Raw genomic sequence first — 21,111 nt, forward strand, 5'->3', positions numbered from 1 at the left:
GTTGAATTTTCCCAAAGATGAGAAAAGGAAGTATGTGATAAAAACATACCTTCCCTAATATTATGTGAATATGGATGGGGCAAAAGCATTTCTAGGACTGCAAAGGAGTGTATCTAACTACTGTAATGCCTCACAGTGATGATCTTTACCACGAACAGATTTAAAGTGGGTAGGAATACTAAAGAGAAGTCATTTAATCTAATTCCCTTCATTTTAAAGATAAGGAAACTGAGGCCCAGAGTGCTTAATTAACTTTTTCAAGATCCACAAGTAGAAGTAAAGTAGCCGAGGTAGAATTTGAATCCCGAATCTCCGACTAAACTCAACACTCATTTCATTGAGTGAGTCTCTGGAGAAATGAAATGCTCACATTTATTTGAGATTACTTAGCTTGCCTAACCTCTTTTTTATTTACATTCTTTGGGTTAAATGAACATTTTACAGTATTACTGGGGCAGGCAAATGAGAATTTTTTGTTTGTTTTTGTTTTGTTTTGTTTTGTTTTGTTTGTGGGCCAATGAGGGTTAAGTGACTTGCCCAGGGTCACACAGCTAGTAAGTGTCAAGTGTCTGAGCAAATGAGAATTTTGTACATTATTTTTTGACCATGCTTTACTTGGTTGTATAAAAAAAACAAAAATAGTTTCCACCTTCCTGTAAGCACTAACATATGTCAGCACTTGCTTAAGTGATAAGGTTGAAACCAACAATCTGTGCTCGAAGAGCTCCATGATGTACCTCATTCAGTTTCTTATTAGTTCATTCTGAATGCTGGGTGATTCCTTGAATGATATGTGGTTTGTATGCTATGTGGTGACCTATGAGTATTTAAGAAAATTCTATTTGGTTACTTTTGCTTTTTTTATTTTAGTTAAGAGTCCACTCCAAACATGTATATAGGCAAAGATGGATCGACTTGGGCAATTGATTTGGAGATTTTAATTTTCTTCTCACTCTCAATTTCAAATGCCATCCTGAGTTCAGCCTCTGGCTAAGAGCTAAATATATTTTGATTAATCTAACATCTCATGGTATGATTGTATTTATTGTTAAGTAACCACACAAGCATACCAAAGTTATATACATAGCCCACTGGAACAAGAAATGTCAGTAGAGAAGAGGTGCTAAACTTTTGCATTCAAAGATTACTCTGGATTAAGATGGGCCTTTTCATGTGGAATACTTCAATGTTCCAGTGAGGTGTGAACCAGCATTCAATTAAGCATCTCCTATGCACAAGGGCACTCCTACAGATACATATCACTCCCTCTCTCTGACTTAGTCTTTGAGCATTGCTGTCACTGACAACTCTGTCTGCTAGGAGTTGTCCCAGTGATGAATCTTTCTGTACTTAGCTTCACTGGTCCCTGGGCCTTATACTTGGAGCCTCTATGTTAGTAGGACCTACTGGCAACTCCACTTTACCTGGGGGAATTCAGGATCATGCCCATACCATGATGACATATGAGAGGGCAGGACTTTGGGAACAGGTTACATTTGTAATGGGAGTTAAAACTAGAAAATGGTTCTTCTGTCCTCCAAATATATCCTTAAGCTTTGCTACAACAAAGTTGATAGAGGTAGAGCAGCAGTTCTTAAACTTTGTGGTGTCAGGACCTCTTTATATCCTTAAAAATTATTAAGGATTCCGGGGCGGCTAGGTGGTGCAGTGGATAGAGCACCGGCCCTGGATTCAGGAGTACCTGAGTTCAAATCTGGCCTCAGACACTTGACACTTACCAGCTGTGTGACCCTGGGCAAGTCACTTAACCCCCATTGCCCCGCAAAAAAAAAATTATTAAGGATTCCCACAAGAGCTTTTGTTTATGTGAGTTATAATTACCAATATTTACCTTTTTAAAAATGAAAACATCTTAATATTATCATGAGAATAATTTTGACCTCATAGAACCTTTTCCCTCACAGACCCCGTGAAAGGGTCTTGGGGATCCTTGGATCACCCTTTGAAAACCATAGGCATAGAGCAATTAAATGATTGACATTTACTTGAATTTCAAATGAGCAAATATTTTACTGAGGGCATAAAGAACTATAGGACATCATCCCTGTACTTAAGGAGCTTAAAATCTAGTTGAGAAGATATGAAATGGTCCAACTATTCTGGAAAGCAGTTGGAATTATGCTAAGAAAGTGACTAAAATATCTATATCCTTTGACTCAGAGATCCAACTGCTAGAAATACCACAAGGAAGTCAAAGATAGAAAGAAAATTCCCATAGACACCAAAATATTCATATCAGAACTTTTATGATAGCAAAGGCCTGCGAACAAAGTATGTGCCCATGACTGGGAAATGACTAATTAAATTATGGTACATAATAGATTACTACTGCACCATGAGAAACAATGAATATGAAAAATTCTGATATGCATGGGAAGATTCATATGAGCTTATGTGGAGTGAAGGAGAATCAGGAAAACAAAATACATAATAATTGCAGCAATAAACAACAAAAAGAAACTATACAGTATATAATTATAATGACCAATCTTGTCCCTCCAAAAAAGATAAGAAAATGTACTTTTCTCCATTCTTTGAAGATGCAAGAGATAATGGGTGTGAAACATTCCGTATTGTCACATCTGATTAATATATTGGCTAGTTTTAATGAATTGCTTTTTTCCCTCTTAAAAATTATTTATTTTGTTATAAGTGTGGCTAGCAGGATAGAGAGAAGGGAATGTATTTGGAAAGGAAGGCAAGGTATAAATGAGAAATCAATAAATATCTTTAATTAAAGACAAAAGTCAGACAATAGGAAAAAGTTTAAAGACCAGTTCAAGACAGCTGTGATGTTACAAAGCTACATCTGATTCCTTGCCAAATATCATAGGACATCTGAGTAAGGATGTAGGGTGGTCACCATATCACATCTGACAATGAAGAATCTTAAGTCAAAAACATTTAACAGCCAGTCTAGGAGTGTCAAAACCTGCAGACATTTACTAAAAGCAGGTATTAGATATCAATAGACTGACTTTCCATGGCCAAGAGAATATGTCAGAGCAGATAGAGTAGCAATCTAATTCAGGAAGGATAATTAGTACATTAGATAACAAAATTAGACTTGCAAGAGATCTTCACAGGCTTGAACAATAGGTTCATCTCACAAGATGGAATTTATGGGGATAAATATAAAGTCCTGCACTTAGGTTCAAAAAATCAACTGCACCATTGTAGGATGGGGTAGATCTGGCAGACCATCTGAAAAAAGAGCTACACACTCTATCTAGATCAGCAGGGTGCCATTGCAGCAAAAATAGCTAATGTGAACTTAGGCTTTCAAATGTTTGTTCAATCAGTTACATTAAGAGAAGTCTAGAACCCAACACAAAGATAATAACAGTTCTGCTATACCCTGTAATTATCAGTTGTCCTCCCTATACATGATAAAACACTGGTTTGTGGTCTTAGGAGTGTCACTGACAAACAACTGGAGGGGTTCTATGATAAGGAAACTTAAAACTTGTTTAAGGACAGTTGAGGGATCTGTGTATGACTTACCTTACAGAAGAAAAGACTTGGTGACTCCATAGGTTGGGGAGCAGGAAGGGGAATGATAGCCAGTCCTCAGATCATCTAAATGGATGTCACAGGGGAGAAAAAATTTGTTACAATATGAGGAACAACTTTTCTACAATTAAAGCTGTCTTAAAATAGAATGGGCTGCCTTGTAAACTAAGTGAGTTCCCCATTATTGGGGTTGTTCAAGTATTGGCTGGAAGAACACTCCTCTTAAATGTCATAGTTGGGATTATGTACTTGGTTGGACTAGACAAGCACTAAGATGCCGTTCTAGTCTAGATCGATTGTGTGAGGAAATTAGGTCAACTGGAGTTCTCTTTGTGAGTGTGTCTACATTTAGCAACAAAAGCCTCCTGAAATGACTGATTATGTGGCAAATCAGCATCTACACTAGAGAGTGGGAAAAGGGAAGCATCCATGTAAACTCTCCAGGGAGATTTATAAAAAGATATGCCTTTTCTGCCAGTTTGAGACAGGAGTAGAATGCTACAGGCCTCCAAACATGCTTGTAGACTGAAGTGGTGTTGGGACTACTACAAAGCTAGCTTTCCAAGCTTTCTCATTCAATATAGGTACAATCACATCTCTGGCATGGGCTACGGGTGATTTTTCTTTTGGGGTTGTTCCAGGACAAGGTGTTACCTTGATGGGGGGGCAAGGTGTTACCTGTTACCTCTATTTACATATCTATGCTTTGGGATCTTTGAGCATAGTAATTATTTGATTAGGACAAGAAAGTGGCACTGAAATATTTCCCTTTTATTCAAAATTATCCAATAAGAGGGATATGGAAGCTTTTATCTATGAGCCCAAGGGCTTTATGGGCCAGTTGGGTCTAGTTGGACACTTCTCTATTAAGGTATAAAACAAAGGGAGGCCTTGTAAGATGGTTTGAGGGATTAAAGCAAAAGAAACAAGTATAACTACATAGGCATACAGTATATTTGCCAATTAATATGGACATGGGTCTTCTCACAGAGTTCAGGAAAAATGCATGGAAGATGGCTGTGAATTGTTTTCTCGAGTGAGAAATGAAGAATCTCAAATGGATGTGTTTATAACTTTTTCCCTTGGGATTCTACATAAGAATGCTAACTCAACTTTTCTAAGGGAGAGGGAATAAACTTCTAATATGCAGACATCTTAACAAGAAGAGGAAAATCTTAATTATTAATATATCTATATATAAATGTGTGTACGTGTGTATCATTCTGTGGCAAGCAATAACAATTCATCTGCATCCCTTAGAGCAAGGATGGTACTTGCAGTTAGAGAATACTAAGAAATAAATATTTTTATATAAACACATCCTAAGAAATGTCTTAGAAAGCACAAAGCTCGAGCTATGAAATGAATTGAGGCAGTCATAGTTTAAGAGGTCCTACACCAATGAGTTCTTTGTTTACCCATTTTCATATATTTAGATGAATATATTAGTTGCACTTTGAGTTCTTTCTCACCTATATAACCTCCATATCATTTCGAGTGCTCATGCTTTCTTTATGGCAGTCAAATTTTTGCCTTCCATAAATCAACCTGCTACATTTCCATATTTCAAAGGACACGTGATTCTCACTGGTGTAGGTACTCCCTCCCCAGTGCAGATCATGGCCCATTGTACCTTCTTATCCTGTATGATTATTGTCTATGGCTTTTTTGTAAATCTCCCAAATAAAATGCATACAATGGGCTAGTTCATCAGGGTAGAGTGAAGCGACTATATGAAGGACAGCTGGGTTCTCTCTTACTGTCATTTTACCTCTCTTGCCTCTCGATTCCCTTATGGCCATTTTTGTTCTTACCAGTTTAAAGTTCATTTACCTTGGCAGAGAAAAAATAAAAACAAGTTGTTCAATTTTACCTTTTCACTGCCATCTATTATCATTAACCCCTCCGATGAAGCAAATACAGACAAACCAACAAAACCACCACTTTGTATTACCATTGTCATCTTGAGCATTTAAAAATAGCCAGCATTTCTAGAACACTTTAAGGTTAACAAAGTGCTTTACAAGTATTATCTGATTTGAGGCTCACAACAACTCTGGAAGGCAAGTGCTATTATTATCCCCATTTTACAGGTGAGGAGACTGAGGTAGACAGAGATTAAGTGACTTGACAGGTCACACAGCTAGTAACTGGCAGAGCTACAATTTGCAGCCAAGCCCTTTGACTAGAATTCCAGCAGTCTTCACTGTATTAAGAATTTACAGAATACCTTCTCCCTAAAGGCCACCATCTTACACACTAGCAATCTGAAGAGCACTTGAGTTCAATTGTGGAGATTGGCTACTGGAGTAAAGAAAGAAGGAGCAAAGAACAGGCCAATCCATGTACAGAGTGAGGATACGAAAAAAGCTCATTGCTTTCTAGCCTATTTATTATGCCCAGGGAGCATTAAAGTAAACTAGGTTTAAAAAGGTCTATCGTAAAGAGTGGTAGAAGGCAGGTAAGAAAGGCCACTGATAAGGTTTCATTTAATTCCCATATGATAAAACAAAGTCCGAAAGCAGAGGAAATGAATACAAGGTTTGGTTCATGCCTTTGTTCTCTCATTTGACTGAATTAAGCCAAGTTAGTACTTCTCCTGTTACACAGAGGGAGGCTAACTTTTAAAATAAATCTTTATTTTCTTTATTTTTGCAAGCATTTATTCTCTCTCCCTCTCACAGTTGAACAGTTTTTAAAAAATAAAACCCTTGTAACAAATACATAATTCAGCAAAACATTTCTATACTGGCCTTGTCCAAAAACATATGTCTCCTTCTGAAGCAGTTTAAGCTCATCATCTCTCTCTAGTAGGAGGTAGGTGGCATGCTTTATCCTCTTGACTTGTAGTTCATCATTGCAGTGAAAAGAGTTTGAAAGTCTTTCAAAGTTATTGTTAGCATATGAATCGATCTCTTAGTTCTGTTTACATCATTTTGTATTGGTTTCTTCTGAAGTGATCCATTTTATTATTTCATGTGACAGAATATATTCTGTTCTGTTCATATGCCATAGTTTGTTTAACCATTTTCCAAGAGGTAGGCACCTTAGTTTCCAGTTTGAAGCTACTGTGAAAAGAGTTTCTATAAATATTTTTGTACATATAGGACCTTTTACTCTGTATTTGATTTCTTTTTTTTTAGTGAGGCAATTGGGGTTAAGTGACTTGCCCAGGGTCACACAGCTAGTAAGTGTTAAGTGTCTGAGGCCGGATTTGAACTCAGGTACTCCTGACTTCAGGGCTGGTGCTCTATCCACTGTGCCACCTAGCTGCCCCTCTGTCTTTGATTTCATTGGGGTATATAGGACTGGTAGTGCTCTCACTGGGTCAAAGGGTATGCACAATTTAGTGACTTTGGGGGCATCATTCCAAACTGGTTTCCAGAATGACTTGAATAATTCACAGCTCCACCAAATATTTAGAGATCTGGGAGAAAGCATTCACAATCACCACAAGATTTAAAAAGTCACTTTTTGAAGGTTTTTTTTTTAACTTTCTATTACCCATGTACTTGAATCATCTGTTCTTGGTTCCCTTCCAATCATAATGTAACTGTAACTACTCTACTTCATATGAAGTTGTGGTATTGATCAGGGCAAAAACATTAAGCTTTGGGAAGAAATTGTAATATTATTTTTGGTATTTCTTGGCTGTTTGGAATCTTGCCAGGGGAAAAAGAAATATTTGTTTACACAAAGATGCAGCAAATACCATTCCTTTTCTTGATCATCTTCTTTTCAGTTTGCCTGTGAATAACTGTGCAGCCTTGGGAATGAATGCTGGTAGATCTGAGGAGTACTTCCAATCCACCAATCATGCAGAGCAGACCATCCGCAAAATGGAGAACTACCTCCAGCAGAAACAGCTCTGTGATGTGCTCCTCATTGCTGGACATCACACAATCCCAGCCCACAGGTTTGTTGCTCTACTTGAGCTGAACAGTTTCAGTGTGGGGAGGGAATTGGAGGCAGGGGAAGGGAGATTGCAAGAATTCTCAAGAATGAGGAAAGAGTGCATACTTTAATGTTACTTCTGGTTTGCTATGGTAGTAATTAGAATATCAAACAAACTGGAGTCCTGGAAAAAGGGGATATGGGATTTTTATAGCTTTGAAAAGATCCTGAATCAGAAGGCCCATTTTTCCCCCAATAAAGGGCCTTCAAGTAGACAGTTTCATTCTTTGTGCTTGTATCCCCAGTGCTTAAGAAAAGTGCCTGACATATAATGGTTACAAAATACATGCACGTTGATTGCTTGAACAAAAAAAAAACAACCATGATTCAGAGAGGTCTCAAAGCAGTTAGAGCCTACATTCTTAATTTCCCTTTTGACATTCATTGAACACTTTCACAGCCCACAGAGTATTGTGTGGAAGGTAGCTTCACCTATGTTCTAGATTAGAATTTTATGCTTTCCAATAATATGATAGATTAATCAAACTACTTCTGAAATATTTCTGTTTCAAGGCTGGTTCTGAGTGCTGCATCAGACTATTTTGCTGCAATGTTTACTAATGACGTGCTGGAAGCCAAACAAGAGGAGATCAAGATGGAGGGAATAGACCCAGATGCGCTGAAAGCTTTGGTGCACTATGCTTACACAGGTAACCACCACTTCACCAAGTCCCCAGAGTTAAAAGCAGGGATCAAAGCTTTGTTCTTTCCCCCACACAACAGATCAGATCATCTTTTGGCACCAGTTCATGGAGTCTCAATCACTTAGAGGACTGGTAATGAAATATCTGTTTGCATGTGGCTTCTGCTTCCCCACCTTATAGGACCACAGCACATTTAGAGCTAGGAGGAGCTCTAGAGGCCATCTTGGCCAACAGAGGAAGATACTAAGGCCCAGAGAGATGAAATGGCTTGTCCAGGGAGGAACAGGCAGAGCAAAATTTGAATTCAGGTTTCATGACCCTAACTCTAGGATCCTTTCTGCTATATCAGGTGGATTCTCATTATTATAAGAGTACATATCCAAATGAAGGCAGCAAGATGGCGTAGTGGATAGAGTCAGGAAGACCTGAGTTTAAATCCAGCCTTAGATACTTACTAGCTGTATGACCCTGAGCAAGTCACTTAAACTCTGTTTGCCTTAACCCACTGGAGAAGGAAATGGCAAATCACTCCAGTATCTTTGCCAAGAAAACCCCATGGACAACATTGATGTGCTATGGTCCACAGGGTCATGAAGAGTCGGATACAACTGAACAACAACAATAACATATCCAAGTACTATGAAGAATGTTGGAAGTAGTTCCTAATTACAGATTCTTGGATTACAGATATTTAATATATAGACAAGGAACAGATAATACACGGTGTAGTATAAAACAGGGAGACATTTTATGTCTTGTATAAAACTCTAGGGACCTACCTCTCTATAATTATTTAGATGCAGTCTTGCCTAAAAAAACTGGGTTGAGTCCTATGCTAAATATTTATTCCTTTTTCTCCTTTGGAATATTAAATCTGTATTCACTTCCAACGAACTCATTTAGTCCAGTGTATAATACTTTGGCAACAGTGATTTATACATCTAACTTCTCCCACCATGCAAAAAGTCAGGATCACGAAGTTTCAGAGTTGACAGGGACTCTAGCTGCCATCCATTGCAACACACCTCTACTTGAAGTCTGCCAGTGACAGGGGAATCCCCCATTCTACTTTGGGATAGTTCTAGAATCATTGATTTAGAGCTGGAAGGACCTTTGAGGCCATCTACTCCAACCCTGTCATTTCATTGATGTAGAAACCGAGGCCCAGAGAGGTATAGTTACTTGTTCAGGGTCAGACAGGTAGTAAATGACAAAGGTGCGTTTTGAATCCAAGCCCTCTGACTCCAAAACCAATGTTATTTCCACTCTGCCACCCCACTGTTAGGAAGTTTTGTCATACCTTGAACCTAAATCTGCCATTTTGAAACTTTTACCCATTTCTCCTGGGTCTCCCTTCTTGGGCCAAGTCTAATAATCCTGCTTCCTCTTGACAGCCCTTCAAAAACTTGAAAACAGCTAGCTTGTCCTTGGAGAACTTCTACTCTAGGCTAAATATCCTTTAGAACCAATTCTTATGTATGTGTGTGTGTATACATATACATGTACATATACACATATTTTTATATATTATATATATTTTTATATCTTAGGTGTCTTAGAATTAAAGGAAGACACCATAGAAAATCTACTGTCAGCAGCCTGTCTTCTCCAACTTTCTCAAGTCATTGAAGTGTGCTGCAATTTCCTCATCAAGCAGCTCCATCCCTCCAACTGCTTAGGGATCCGCTCATTTGGCGATGCACAGGGATGCATGTATCTCCTAAAGGTGGCACATGACTACACCATGGTAAGCATAATAGTCTTCTTCATTTCTTTTGCCATGATTTTAGCAGGGTGTACCACATGCTCCTTTGTGGGGTTTTTCATCATGCCAACTACCTACACCCCAATTTTGGACCTACACTTTGCAAAAACCAAAGTCCCAGCATAATCTCAACCTAAACCGTGCAAAGGCATGTTTCTTTTTATTTTTTCAGTTTATTTTTTTCAGCAAACAAAAACCTGGTTTTTTATCCCTTCCTCCCCACACCGATTGGGAAAAAAACAAAAGTTCTTGTAACAAACATTATCACCAGAATGTATGGATGTATATTCAAGCAAAGTAAACTGCCATATTGGCCAAATCCAAAAATGTACGTTTTAATACTTCATTCCAAATCCATCACTTCTCCCTCAGGAAATGGGTCCTCTGGAATTGTGGGTGATCACTGAATTTGATTAGAACTCCTAAGTCTTTTAAAATTGTTTGTCTTTCCAACATTGTTAGTGTTATAAGAGTTGTTCTCCCGGTTCTGCTTCAGTTCACGTTTCCCAGGTTTCTCTAAAACCATCCCTCATGTCACTTTTTTACCATACAGTAGTATTGTAAATACTTTTAAAAAGTCTAATTTGTGGGGCCTAGTGATAGTAACACTGAGTCCAAGGGTATGCACCATTAAGTGATTCTCTTGGCAAAAGCATATTTTTCCCTAGCATAAAAGACCTAGAGCTGAAAGGGAAATTGTAGATCATCTTATCTAGTGCCCTTCATTTTGCAGAGGGTGAAACTGAGGCATAGAAAAATAAATGACTCACTTGAAGTCATATAGTGGCAGAACTAGGATGTGAACTGCGTATATACCAAGAAGTTATTTTTGTAGGCCCTGATTTTAACAGTTTTATAACATTTCAAATTTTACATTTGGGGATAGTTTCTGAAAGTGACGGTTATTTTCCCTTTTTTGTCTTCTTTTTTTAAAGTAAGAAACTATAATAGTATGACTAGATTGATACCAACAGAGATGAGTTCAGAAATACCCAATTTGGATTTCTGAAAGTATTTTTCTGTATGTTTTATAATAATATAAAATAAAACGAATTATCTGGGTAGCTACAAAGAGCTGATAAATCAGTCCTTCAGTAATTCTAAAGTCCTATTAATCCCATGAAGAGTAGGAACGGTCAATTACATATTTATATGAAATGGTACCCAAAGGATTTTCATTGCCTATAAAATTTCTCCCTTCAGTCAAATTGTAGAAAGTAAAACAAAATATGTAGTATGTGGTGGGAGCAGAGAGAGAACCTAAACAAGGAAAATCCAATACAACATTACCACAAATACAAATCTTTCCCTAAACCAGTGAAAAGAAATAACTCTCTGTTGAATGACATAGACAAAGGAGGTCCTGCTCTGAAACCAAATCAAGAGATAAATATTTCAGGATAGGAAAAATTCCAGTAGTGTTTGTTCTTTCTTTTTCTTCAGAGTAAAACAAAGTGAAAGATACTACTGGAGCTAAAGGTGAAGGAACACATATGAAAGGAAACCCAAAAGATTTCTACTTAGATATGTTAACCAAAGGAATTGCATTGCTGTTGATGTTGAGAGAGGTGTTAAGGCTTTAAAACCATTTCAGCCACCATCTCTGTTTTCATTCATTTAACCAAATGGGAGTGTTTCTCTAGGGCTGTGGACTATACTTAACAAAGACAAAAATTCTCTGCAGTGGGTTAGAGACTGTCTTTTTCATGGAGACTGTCGCAGATATGAACTGTCCAAGGCACTTCAGGAGACAATGACGCTGTGAGTAGAATTGCCTTGTGATGGGCTCAAATTTGAAAATGTGTCATTTAAAGAGGCTATTTTTATCACTCTGCCCTAAATGCTGATTCCTTATAATCTAAAGAAAGAGCAGTTAGATAGTTCGACGACAAACCCCGCCACAAAAGCCAAACATGAGAACTTCCTGAGAGATTACTTCAGTTCTTAAAGCTTGAGTATTAACGGTTTCCTGCCTGGTATCTGACTCTAGCAGACAAAACATTTTCTGATAAACAGCTTGAGTTTATTTCTGTAGCTCCAAATGGATTTGTCTTCCTTTTCCTATTATGTGACTGAAACAGTGTTGAAGCAGGATGTGCATTAAAATGCAATGCTGGTGTCCTCTTTAATCCCGCCCCACCCCAGTTATTTTTGTCCATATTGTGCTCACTGTCGAAATAACCAAGAGACATGCCGTAATGAAGTGTTTGTGATGTATTGTTTGGTGTCGAGAAAGAATTCAAAACTTCTTTATGTATTTAATTACAATTCTAATGTTACTGACAGAGAATTTCACAAAGGGTACTCTAATGACTGAATGAGTCTCATGAAATCGATGTGCTAGAGAGACAAAATTGAGTAGGAACCACAACAGTGGCAAGGACTATATTTAAGATGGAGCAAGCAATGGGGTTTCTCCCAAAATGACAAGTAAAATTGTACTCCAGGATGGAGGCAGTTTATATCATAGCCTTTAAACTTAATTGAAAGATTCTCTGCAATTTCTTATATTGAGGTACTGTGCATGTGCAGTCTGACTTAAGTAAATTATTTTTATTTAGGCTAATATACAAGCATCCAAACATCATTTATCCAGTTGATATGACTTAGTTGAACCTAGTGCCCTCCTCCACTGCTCAAGCTCTTGGCAGACAATATTACAAACCACTTTCATCATAATAGTACCTTCCACAAATGGACCTCCATCCTTTTCTTGGAGAAGTGGAGGACTATGGGTATAGGATGCTACATATAATGACAGATGTGGTCATTGTGTTGGTTGCTTTTGCTGAAGTGTTTTTCTCTGTTACAAGGGGTTGCTGTGGTAGACTCAGTGGGTAGGAAGGAAGTAGAGAGTATAACTAAAAAAACTGTTATGTATAAGCAAAAGTTATCAACACAACTTTAAAATTAAATTAAATATTAATAATCTCTTCCACTTATATAGAGATTTTAATGTTTTAAAGTACTTTAGCATCTCTTCTTATTACCTCATTTACTCAATGAGTAAAATAATAAGGAAATGAGTAATACAATAAAGAAAGAAACTTAGCCCTTTTGTGCATGGTCTCCTTTATGAAAACTGTACAGAGAGCACCTTTTTGTTTTTTGTTTATTTTTTTTTTTTTGGTGGGGCAATGAGGGTTAAGTGACTTGCCCAGGGTCACACAGCTAGTAAGTGTCAAGTGTCTGACACTCAGGTACTCCTGAATCCAGGGCCGGTGCTTTATCCACTGCGCCACCTAGCTGCCCCCAAAAGAGCACTTTTTTACTAATCAAAAGACCGTAGTGTGAGATGCAGAGAGCATAGACCTAGTAGTGGTGACACCCAAACCTCTCATTCCATTGTGCTTAGTCATACCTCCACATTCCTAGGGTTCACATTTCTTGAATCTGTAGGACCCGAGTCTTGAATAAATATTTAATGACTGAGTAATAGAGGATCCTATGTGGAACTCCTCCCCCATCCCCCAATTCTACATTACATATTCTTTCTATACAAGCTGGTACTATAGGATAGAACATAAGCTATAGGACCTGCATGCAAATGTTTGTCATGAACCTGACCTTTTGAAATCAATGCCCAGAGGTCGCACACTGTAATCAGTCCTACTGGACTGGATCTAAGGACAGAGACAAAATGTGTCATGCAAGGACCAGCCCATACTCTTCAATCCAGTGAGGCCGGTATCACAAGACACTTCCCCTTTCAGCTCTGGGCATTTTCTCTGGCTGTCCCTTATGCCTAGAGTGCTCTCTCCTTCCTCATCTCTGCCTAAAATCCCAGCTTCCACAGGAAGCCTTACCCAGCCCCTCTTCATTCCAGGGCCCTCCCTCGGTTAATTATTCCCCTTTCATCCTGTATACAGCTTTTGGTATTTATATTTTTATTTATTTTTGTCTTTTTATTTCTGTTTGCTTTTTGGCTTCCCAATTGGATTGTGAGCTCAAAAGCAGGCACTGTCCTTTGCCTCTTTTTGGATCCTCATCACTTAGCACAGGGAATGGTACATAGCAAGTATTTAATACATGTTTATTAACTGACTGTGACTTCATGAAGTTCTGCTATGATGTTACGGAAAGGGTCAAAGGCATTTGCTTTAGATTCCAACCCTTAACCGTTCACACTGTTGCTAGCTCAAGCACTTCTTAGGTATACGTATAAGGGATGGGAAGAGGGGTGGAGAATATAGGATTTGTCCTCATCTTCCAGATAAACTTATGGGACATAGGATTCCACTCATAGATTCCTATATAAGCCTGTTCTCCATGGATCAGATGATCAGTGTAAGTTTTCATCCTTTGCCTTCATTTCCCTGCTTCTAAAATTGGATTGATTATATCAACCACAGGGGCTTAATCCTATGAACTGTTTTGAGACATACTATTTTGATGTGGAGTTCAAATGGATTTAGTCTTACTAAAAAGAACTTCTTTTTTTAGGAACACTTCGTAGAGGTGACAAAAAACCAGGAATTTCTCTTGCTTCCAGCTAATGAAATTGCAAAGCTCCTGTCTAGTGATGACATTAATGTACCAGATGAAGAAGCTATATTCCATGCTTTAATGATATGGGTGAAGCATGATTTTCAGAACAGACAGCAACACCTGGGAATGCTCCTGTCATTAATTAGATTGCCATTACTTCCACCACAGGTAAGGAAATCCATGCATATAACTCAATTCATAATTCCCAAACAGTAATCCATCTAAATTTTAATAAGATGGAATTTAAGAGGGCTAAGTGTAGGTTCAAATAATCAACTTGACAAATATAATATAGATCATCTGAAAAAAATTGGAGTTTTAGTAGAATGCAAGGTCTATATGAATCAGCTATGCTGTGGCAGCCAGAAAAACTGATGCAAATCTTAGTGTGCATAAAGACTTATAGTGAGGAAGACATAATGATTTATTTTAACTGGAAGAAAACAAATGCCTACTGATGTAGGAAACTTTTATGAATCAACTGTCTACGTATAGATCACCAGCTTGAATGAACAAAAATTCAAATTAATACCAAGTTAGATGAAAGAATAGAAGTGAAAAGATACAGTACATAATTGAAGTACCTTCAACCTCTCCTAATTTTTTTTTAAACAGTCGATGGGAAAGCAAATGGTAAATGGATAAAAGAACAGATTAATACAGACTCATTTTTACTTTTACTTAAGCAGTTGTACCTGGCATAAATCAGTTGCCACAACTAACTTAGAAACTTCCTCAGCTGGCAAACACTGTATCTTTTTGCCAAGCAGAAAGATAATGGCAGCCAAGGGCAACCTGATTTAAAATACAAAATGAATGTATTTGTAAAATGTTATGGGGGGGGGTCAGCTAGGTGTTGCAGTGGATAAAGCACCAACCCTGGATTCAGGAAGACCTGAGTTCAAATCCAGCCTCAGATACTTGACACTTGCTAGCTGTGTGACCCTGGGCAAGTCATTTAACCCTTATTGCCCTGCAAATTTTAAAAAAAAATGTTATGAAAGGGATAATGCAAGAATACAGTTGTGTCAAACTCAAATAGAAATGGATCTCTGCAAGCTATTAACTGAGAAAACCACAAATTAGCATTATCTGTGTTGCATTTTATTTTTATTTATTTTGTTAAACACTTCCCAATTACATTTTAACCTAGTTTGGGATGCATTAGAGTTCAACAGGTGTCAAATTTGACACCTCTAGAGTAATAGGTAGAGTAGATGGGTAAGCAGTACTACCTCATAAATTGGCTACTTGCAATGGAGAAAAAAAAGAAATGTGTGGAAACTTTGACAAGAGGTCCATTTAAGCCAGATAATCATGAGAGCATTTAAAGATAAAAATGGAAGTTCAACAAACAGATGAAAATATAATTAATCTATAAAGATTTCTATAATGAACTCTTTTGTCCATTAATGACAATGGAACTGCCACATTTGGAATCTACCACCAGTTATATAATGTAAGCCTCCAGAAGTAGAAATGTTACTAAATAAAGATGAGAGACACAGCTATAGTAGACTGAATGTACACAAAAGAGGTCTGTGCTAGAACTGACAAAATATTGAGGGATTTAAGGAATAAATTATCCAGACTATTGGAATAGTCTGCTACTTTGTCTTTCTGCCTCAAATCTCTCCCTACTCCAGTTTAGCTTCCGTTCAGTTGCCAAACTGATCTTCTTAAAGTGCAAGTTTGACCATGTACCATCCCACCCCACCCCCCACCTCTAATTCAGACAACTGCAGTGGCTCCCTTTGGCTTCCAGGATCAAATAAAAGAAACCCTGCTTGGCTTTTAAAGCCTTCCATAACTTGGCCCATTCTTTTCTAGTCTTCTTCTATGTTACATGTTCCCTCCCTCCATATACTCTCTGATTCAGTGACACTGACTTCCTTGCTGTTCCTCAGTCTAGATACTCCATCCGTCAGCTCTGGGCATTTTCACTGGCTGTCCCATATGCCTGAAATGTTCTCCCTCCTCATTTTTGCCTCTTGGCTTCCTCCAGGTCTCAGCTAAGATCCTGCCTTTTAAAGGAAGCTTTTACCGATCCCCATAATACTAGTGCTTTTTCTCTTTTGATCATCTCCAGTTTATCTTCTATATATACATATACGTTTGTGTGTTGTCTCCCCCATTAGACTACAAGAGAGCCAGGACTATCTTTTGCCTTTTTTTCTATGACCTTTTCTTCTATGCTTTGGACAGGGCCTGGTACATGGTAGGTGCTTCATAAAAACTTGTTGACTGACAAGACAACTAAAACTTGAGAGGAAACCACACACAAACAAAACAAGGGAACAGAGATAAAATCAGTAAGACCTGCCCGGTAGGCCTACTTTCCCATCTCTATACAATCTTTCTAAGAATCATCTGCTGTGCTAATAGTCTGCTACACAGAGAGAAAGGCCATTATTGGTGAAGGTATAAGAAAGGAAGAGGAAAGCTTTGACAAATTATATTCACAGCAGAACACTTCTTTACAATCACATTGACTGAAAGTTTATAGGGAATATAATTGGAGATAATATAATTTATAGAGAATAAATTCAGGCAATTACAACTGACTGAAAGTTGTAGAAAATACAGGATCCCACTGTGTATATTGTTTGTTGACTATGATTTCAGTCAAATAAAATGCTGACTTAGAGGCCCTCCTCCAGTATGGTGTCGCCAATGCACATGGCCAAATCATCCCAGATTTTTTGAAAGATTAAAGAATAGAGATAACCTCTTTCCCAACCCTCTGATTACAGATATAAAATGAGACATAAAATACAGAAATATACGTTTGCCAAAGGCATTTTCCACTCTCATGGACGATATCCAGTTCAGAGCAAAATGGAAGAGGACTCTCTGGAGATGATGAGGTCTTCTACATGCTCCCATTTGCAGATGACATTGTGCTTATTATATCTAGAACCAGAATATTGAAGAACCTCCTAAACTAAGATTCAGAATCACTCAAGAGTTCAGCCTAACCATCCATATTAAAAAAAACCTAAGTGGATGAAGAAAGCTTATTTTCTAGATTATTGTGATATATATGTGGATAGATACCCTATAGAGGTGGTTTATTGTTATAACTATATCTGGGGGGGGGTTGGTTTTTAGTGAGGCAATTGGGGTTAAGTGACTTGCCCAGGGTCACACAGCTAGTAAGTGTTAAGTGTCTGAGGCCAGATTTGAACTCAGGTCCTCCTGAATCCAGGGCCGGTGCTCTATCCACTGTGCCATCTAGCTGCCCCAATAACTATATCTGTGACAGACACTGTGGATGAACAGCGAAGTGGCCCAAGAATTGAATAGGAGGAGGAGAGTAGTTGATTGGAACTGAGCAATGTTTTTAATGTCCTTAATCTTCCAGCTGAAAGGCCCAACTTTTTGATATTATTATTCTTTTAGTGAAGTTGTATGGCAGTGAGTCATAGAATAGCACAGTCTCAGAAAAATTAAAGTTATGAGTCATCCAAAGGGCAATGGAGCGATTCATGGTGGGCGTGAGTAGGCTGCAACACATTATCATTGAGTAATCATACAGGAGAAGTGGCTTAAAGGATGACATCAGAGAGCTATACAAGCTGAAAAAGAGTGAGGTTTAACTGATGAAAATCCTACATGTCTCATTACTGCCCACCCCATGTCAAAAAATCTAGAGACAAACTCCTGACATGGGGGTTCAACAACCTATGGGAGATTTCTGTGAAGGCTTGATCAAGGGCCACACAATGAAGAGTGGGTGAATGAACAGTGCTCTGAACTGTGGGAAAGACGACCCACATCAGTGATATCACAGATGTGTCAAAGTATAGCAGTGCCCAGACTTAGGGTGGTAGCAGAGCATTCCTGTTGCTCAGTACTCTATCCTCTTTGGCTCATATTGAGAGTTCTGTGTTCACTTTTGAGCATGGCATTTTAAGAAGGACATTAATAATCTGGAAAGAGTCTAGCAGAGGGTCATGGAATGTTGGCCTTGGGATGCCATGTGGGGATATGCGGAAGGAATTAGAGATGTTTATCCTGGAAAAGAGGGGACTTAAGGGGCCCCAACAGTCATCTTCCAAGGATTTGAGGGGTTGTCACCCAGAAGGGAGATTCTAATTGTTCTGTCTAGTTGGAAAGGGCAGAACTAGGGGCAATGGATGCATATTGCAAAGATCTAGACTTGATAGGAGGGAAAATTCCTATAATTAAGGCTATGAGAAGTCAACTAAGTTGCTAGAGCAGGGAGAGATTTGGCCATTTCCCTCCCCCCTATACTCTATAGAAGCCATTGAGTAGAATGTGGATGAGGTCACCACAGGGCAGGTTTCTTATAGAAGGAAATCTTATTCAGATACTAACTAGAGTTTGAAGTTCCTTTTAACTCAGAGATTCTACAATCCTATGAATTATTTGCCTCAAAGACTACATCCAGCTGTTACTTAGAAGCAGTACGGACAAAGAGCAGGGCCATGGAGGAAGGAAATCCACAGATAATCCTCAAATGACATTTAAAGCAGCAAATTTCAGTTTCCTGCCTCAATGGAGTTTCAAGGGGCAGCAAAACAGACTGCCTCGAATTCCATTCTGGTTTCCTTCTGCTGCCTACCATCTAGGTGAAGCAATGAGCAGAAGCAAAGCAGCCAAAAGAGAAGCCTTAGCAGTGAAGCCTAGGAGAAGCTAGAGCCCTGCAGAGTAGTGATTCATACAGGGCTCTAAGGGGTGCAGAGCACTTTCCGTATGTTAGCTCCTTTGATCCTCATAACAACCTGTGAAGTAGGTACTACTGTTATCTCCATTTTACAGTTGAGGAAATTGAGACCCAGAGAAGCTAAGCAACTTTTCTAACTTCACACAGATTAAAAATAATTAAATAAATAAACAAATAGATAAATGAATCAATAAGCAAGTAAATAAATAAATAAGTAGATAGATAAATAGATAAATTCACACAGATAATTAAGTGCCTGAAGTTGTTTTTGAACCCAGTCCTTCCCAACTCCAAATCCAGCATGCTATCCACTGCTACCTATAATGATAATCCCGCCCATACTAGTTTAGGTGCTACATCAAGACTGAGAGTTGATTGTCATAGAAACAAATCTCTGGGCCTTCTGATAGTGATTCTGTTAGGAGGTTCTTTGGCTCTCACTTGCCTAAATCAACCAATCCAACCCTCTCTTTTAGAGAGGATTTCAGAATACCTTCACTCACTGTCAAGTTGATCTTCCTAAAAAGCAAACCTGTTAGCCCCACCCCCACCCCTTATTCAGGCAATTCCAGGGGCTCCTTTTCCCCTCCAATCAAATCTAAAATCCTCTGGCTTTTAAAGCCCTTCATAACCTCACCCCTTCCTACCTTTCCAGCTTTCTTTCACCTTATTCTGCCTCCCCCTACACACACACACACACACACTCTCTCTCTCTCTCTCTCTCTCTCTCTCTCTCTCTCTCTCTCTGCAATACAGTGACACTGGCTTCCTCCTTACTGTTAAGTCCCAACTCCAACCATTGTCAGTGGCTATCTCACATGGCTGGAATGCTCTCCCTCCTCATCGCTGCCTCCTACATTCTCTGGACTCCTTCAGTCCCACCTTCTACAATACATCTTCCCAGTCCCCCTTAATGCTCGTGCCTTCTATCTGAGGTTACCCTCAATTTATTCTGTCTATATTTTGTTTGTACATAGTCATTTGCATGTTGTCTCCCCTATTACACTTTAAGATCCTTGCAAGGAAAGACTGTGGGATGTTTTTTTTTCTACTTTCTTTATTCCAGTACTTGGCACATAGTAGGAACTTCGCGACTTCTGAATTCTTCAGTGTTATAGCAAATACTCGAGTGCATCTCTGTTTTACAATCACATGGTTGGTATTGTTAGGATTCATTGAGCTAATGTGTGTAAACCCGATAAATATCAACTATTCTCATTATCTCTATTTTTCTATATAATTTCAAGAAATAAATAATTTTCTTTCCTAGAGCTGGAAAATTGTAGAATTGTTTTGGCTAGAAGAAATGTAAGAAACTGTTTAGTGAAGTCCAGTCTCTTTATTTTACAGAGTGATAGTCCATAGCAGGGAAGAGATTTCTTCACAGTTACAGAGGTTAAGTGCACAATATTTAAAGTGGGTACCATTTGTATTTCTAAATCACTGCAGGGAAAAGACTTATATTTGTGCAGTAAAATAAAATCAAGTATCCCCCTCCCCTCCAGAGAAGTAAGTTCAGGGATAGTCGAGTTCATGCTCCTCCTCCTCATGCTTCTAAATCTAGTGCTCTTCTCATCCTCTATTTTAATTAATGTGCTAGACTTGTGGCCAAGGAGGCGTCTGAGAAGGTCTTATATCGTACATTAATGTTTTTCAGTTACTGGCCGATCTTGAGAATAGTACCATGTTCGTGCATGACCTGGAGTGTCAGAAGCTCCTGATGGAAGCTATGAAGTATCATCTCTTACCAGAGAGAAGGTCCATGATGCAAAGTCCTCGGACCAAACCACGAAAATCTACAGTGGGGGCCCTGTATGCAGTGGGAGGCATGGATGCCACCAAAGGTAACTGAGGCAAATGTAGAAAATGAATCTCTCAAAACCATGATTTAAGTCTGAGGAACAGAATCCCTGTTGGAGGAAGAGAAGGGGATAAAAGAGCACTTTTGTCTCTCTTATTTAATTTTGCTCTTTTTTACATCACCATGATTTCCCTGTTTGTTCTCCCTGAACCTTCCCTTGTAATCATGAAGTCCC

General features: G+C 38.5%; 1 protein-coding gene across 2 annotated transcripts in view; it reads left to right on the forward strand.

Moving 5' to 3' along the window:
* Positions 1-21,111, forward strand: part of KLHL4 (kelch like family member 4) — a 163,308-nt gene that overhangs the window by 109,312 nt on the left and 32,885 nt on the right. For both annotated transcript variants that reach the window (XM_043974797.1, XM_043974798.1), the window contains 5 exons: positions 7,277-7,450; positions 8,002-8,138; positions 9,683-9,879; positions 14,341-14,553; positions 20,733-20,919. In XM_043974797.1, coding sequence (XP_043830732.1) covers positions 7,277-7,450; positions 8,002-8,138; positions 9,683-9,879; positions 14,341-14,553; positions 20,733-20,919 — 908 coding nt within the window. The remainder of the gene's footprint in view (positions 1-7,276; positions 7,451-8,001; positions 8,139-9,682; positions 9,880-14,340; positions 14,554-20,732; positions 20,920-21,111) is intronic.

Source organism: Dromiciops gliroides, chromosome X (genome assembly GCF_019393635.1).
Source record: "Dromiciops gliroides isolate mDroGli1 chromosome X, mDroGli1.pri, whole genome shotgun sequence".
Lineage (NCBI taxonomy): Eukaryota > Metazoa > Chordata > Mammalia > Microbiotheria > Microbiotheriidae > Dromiciops > Dromiciops gliroides.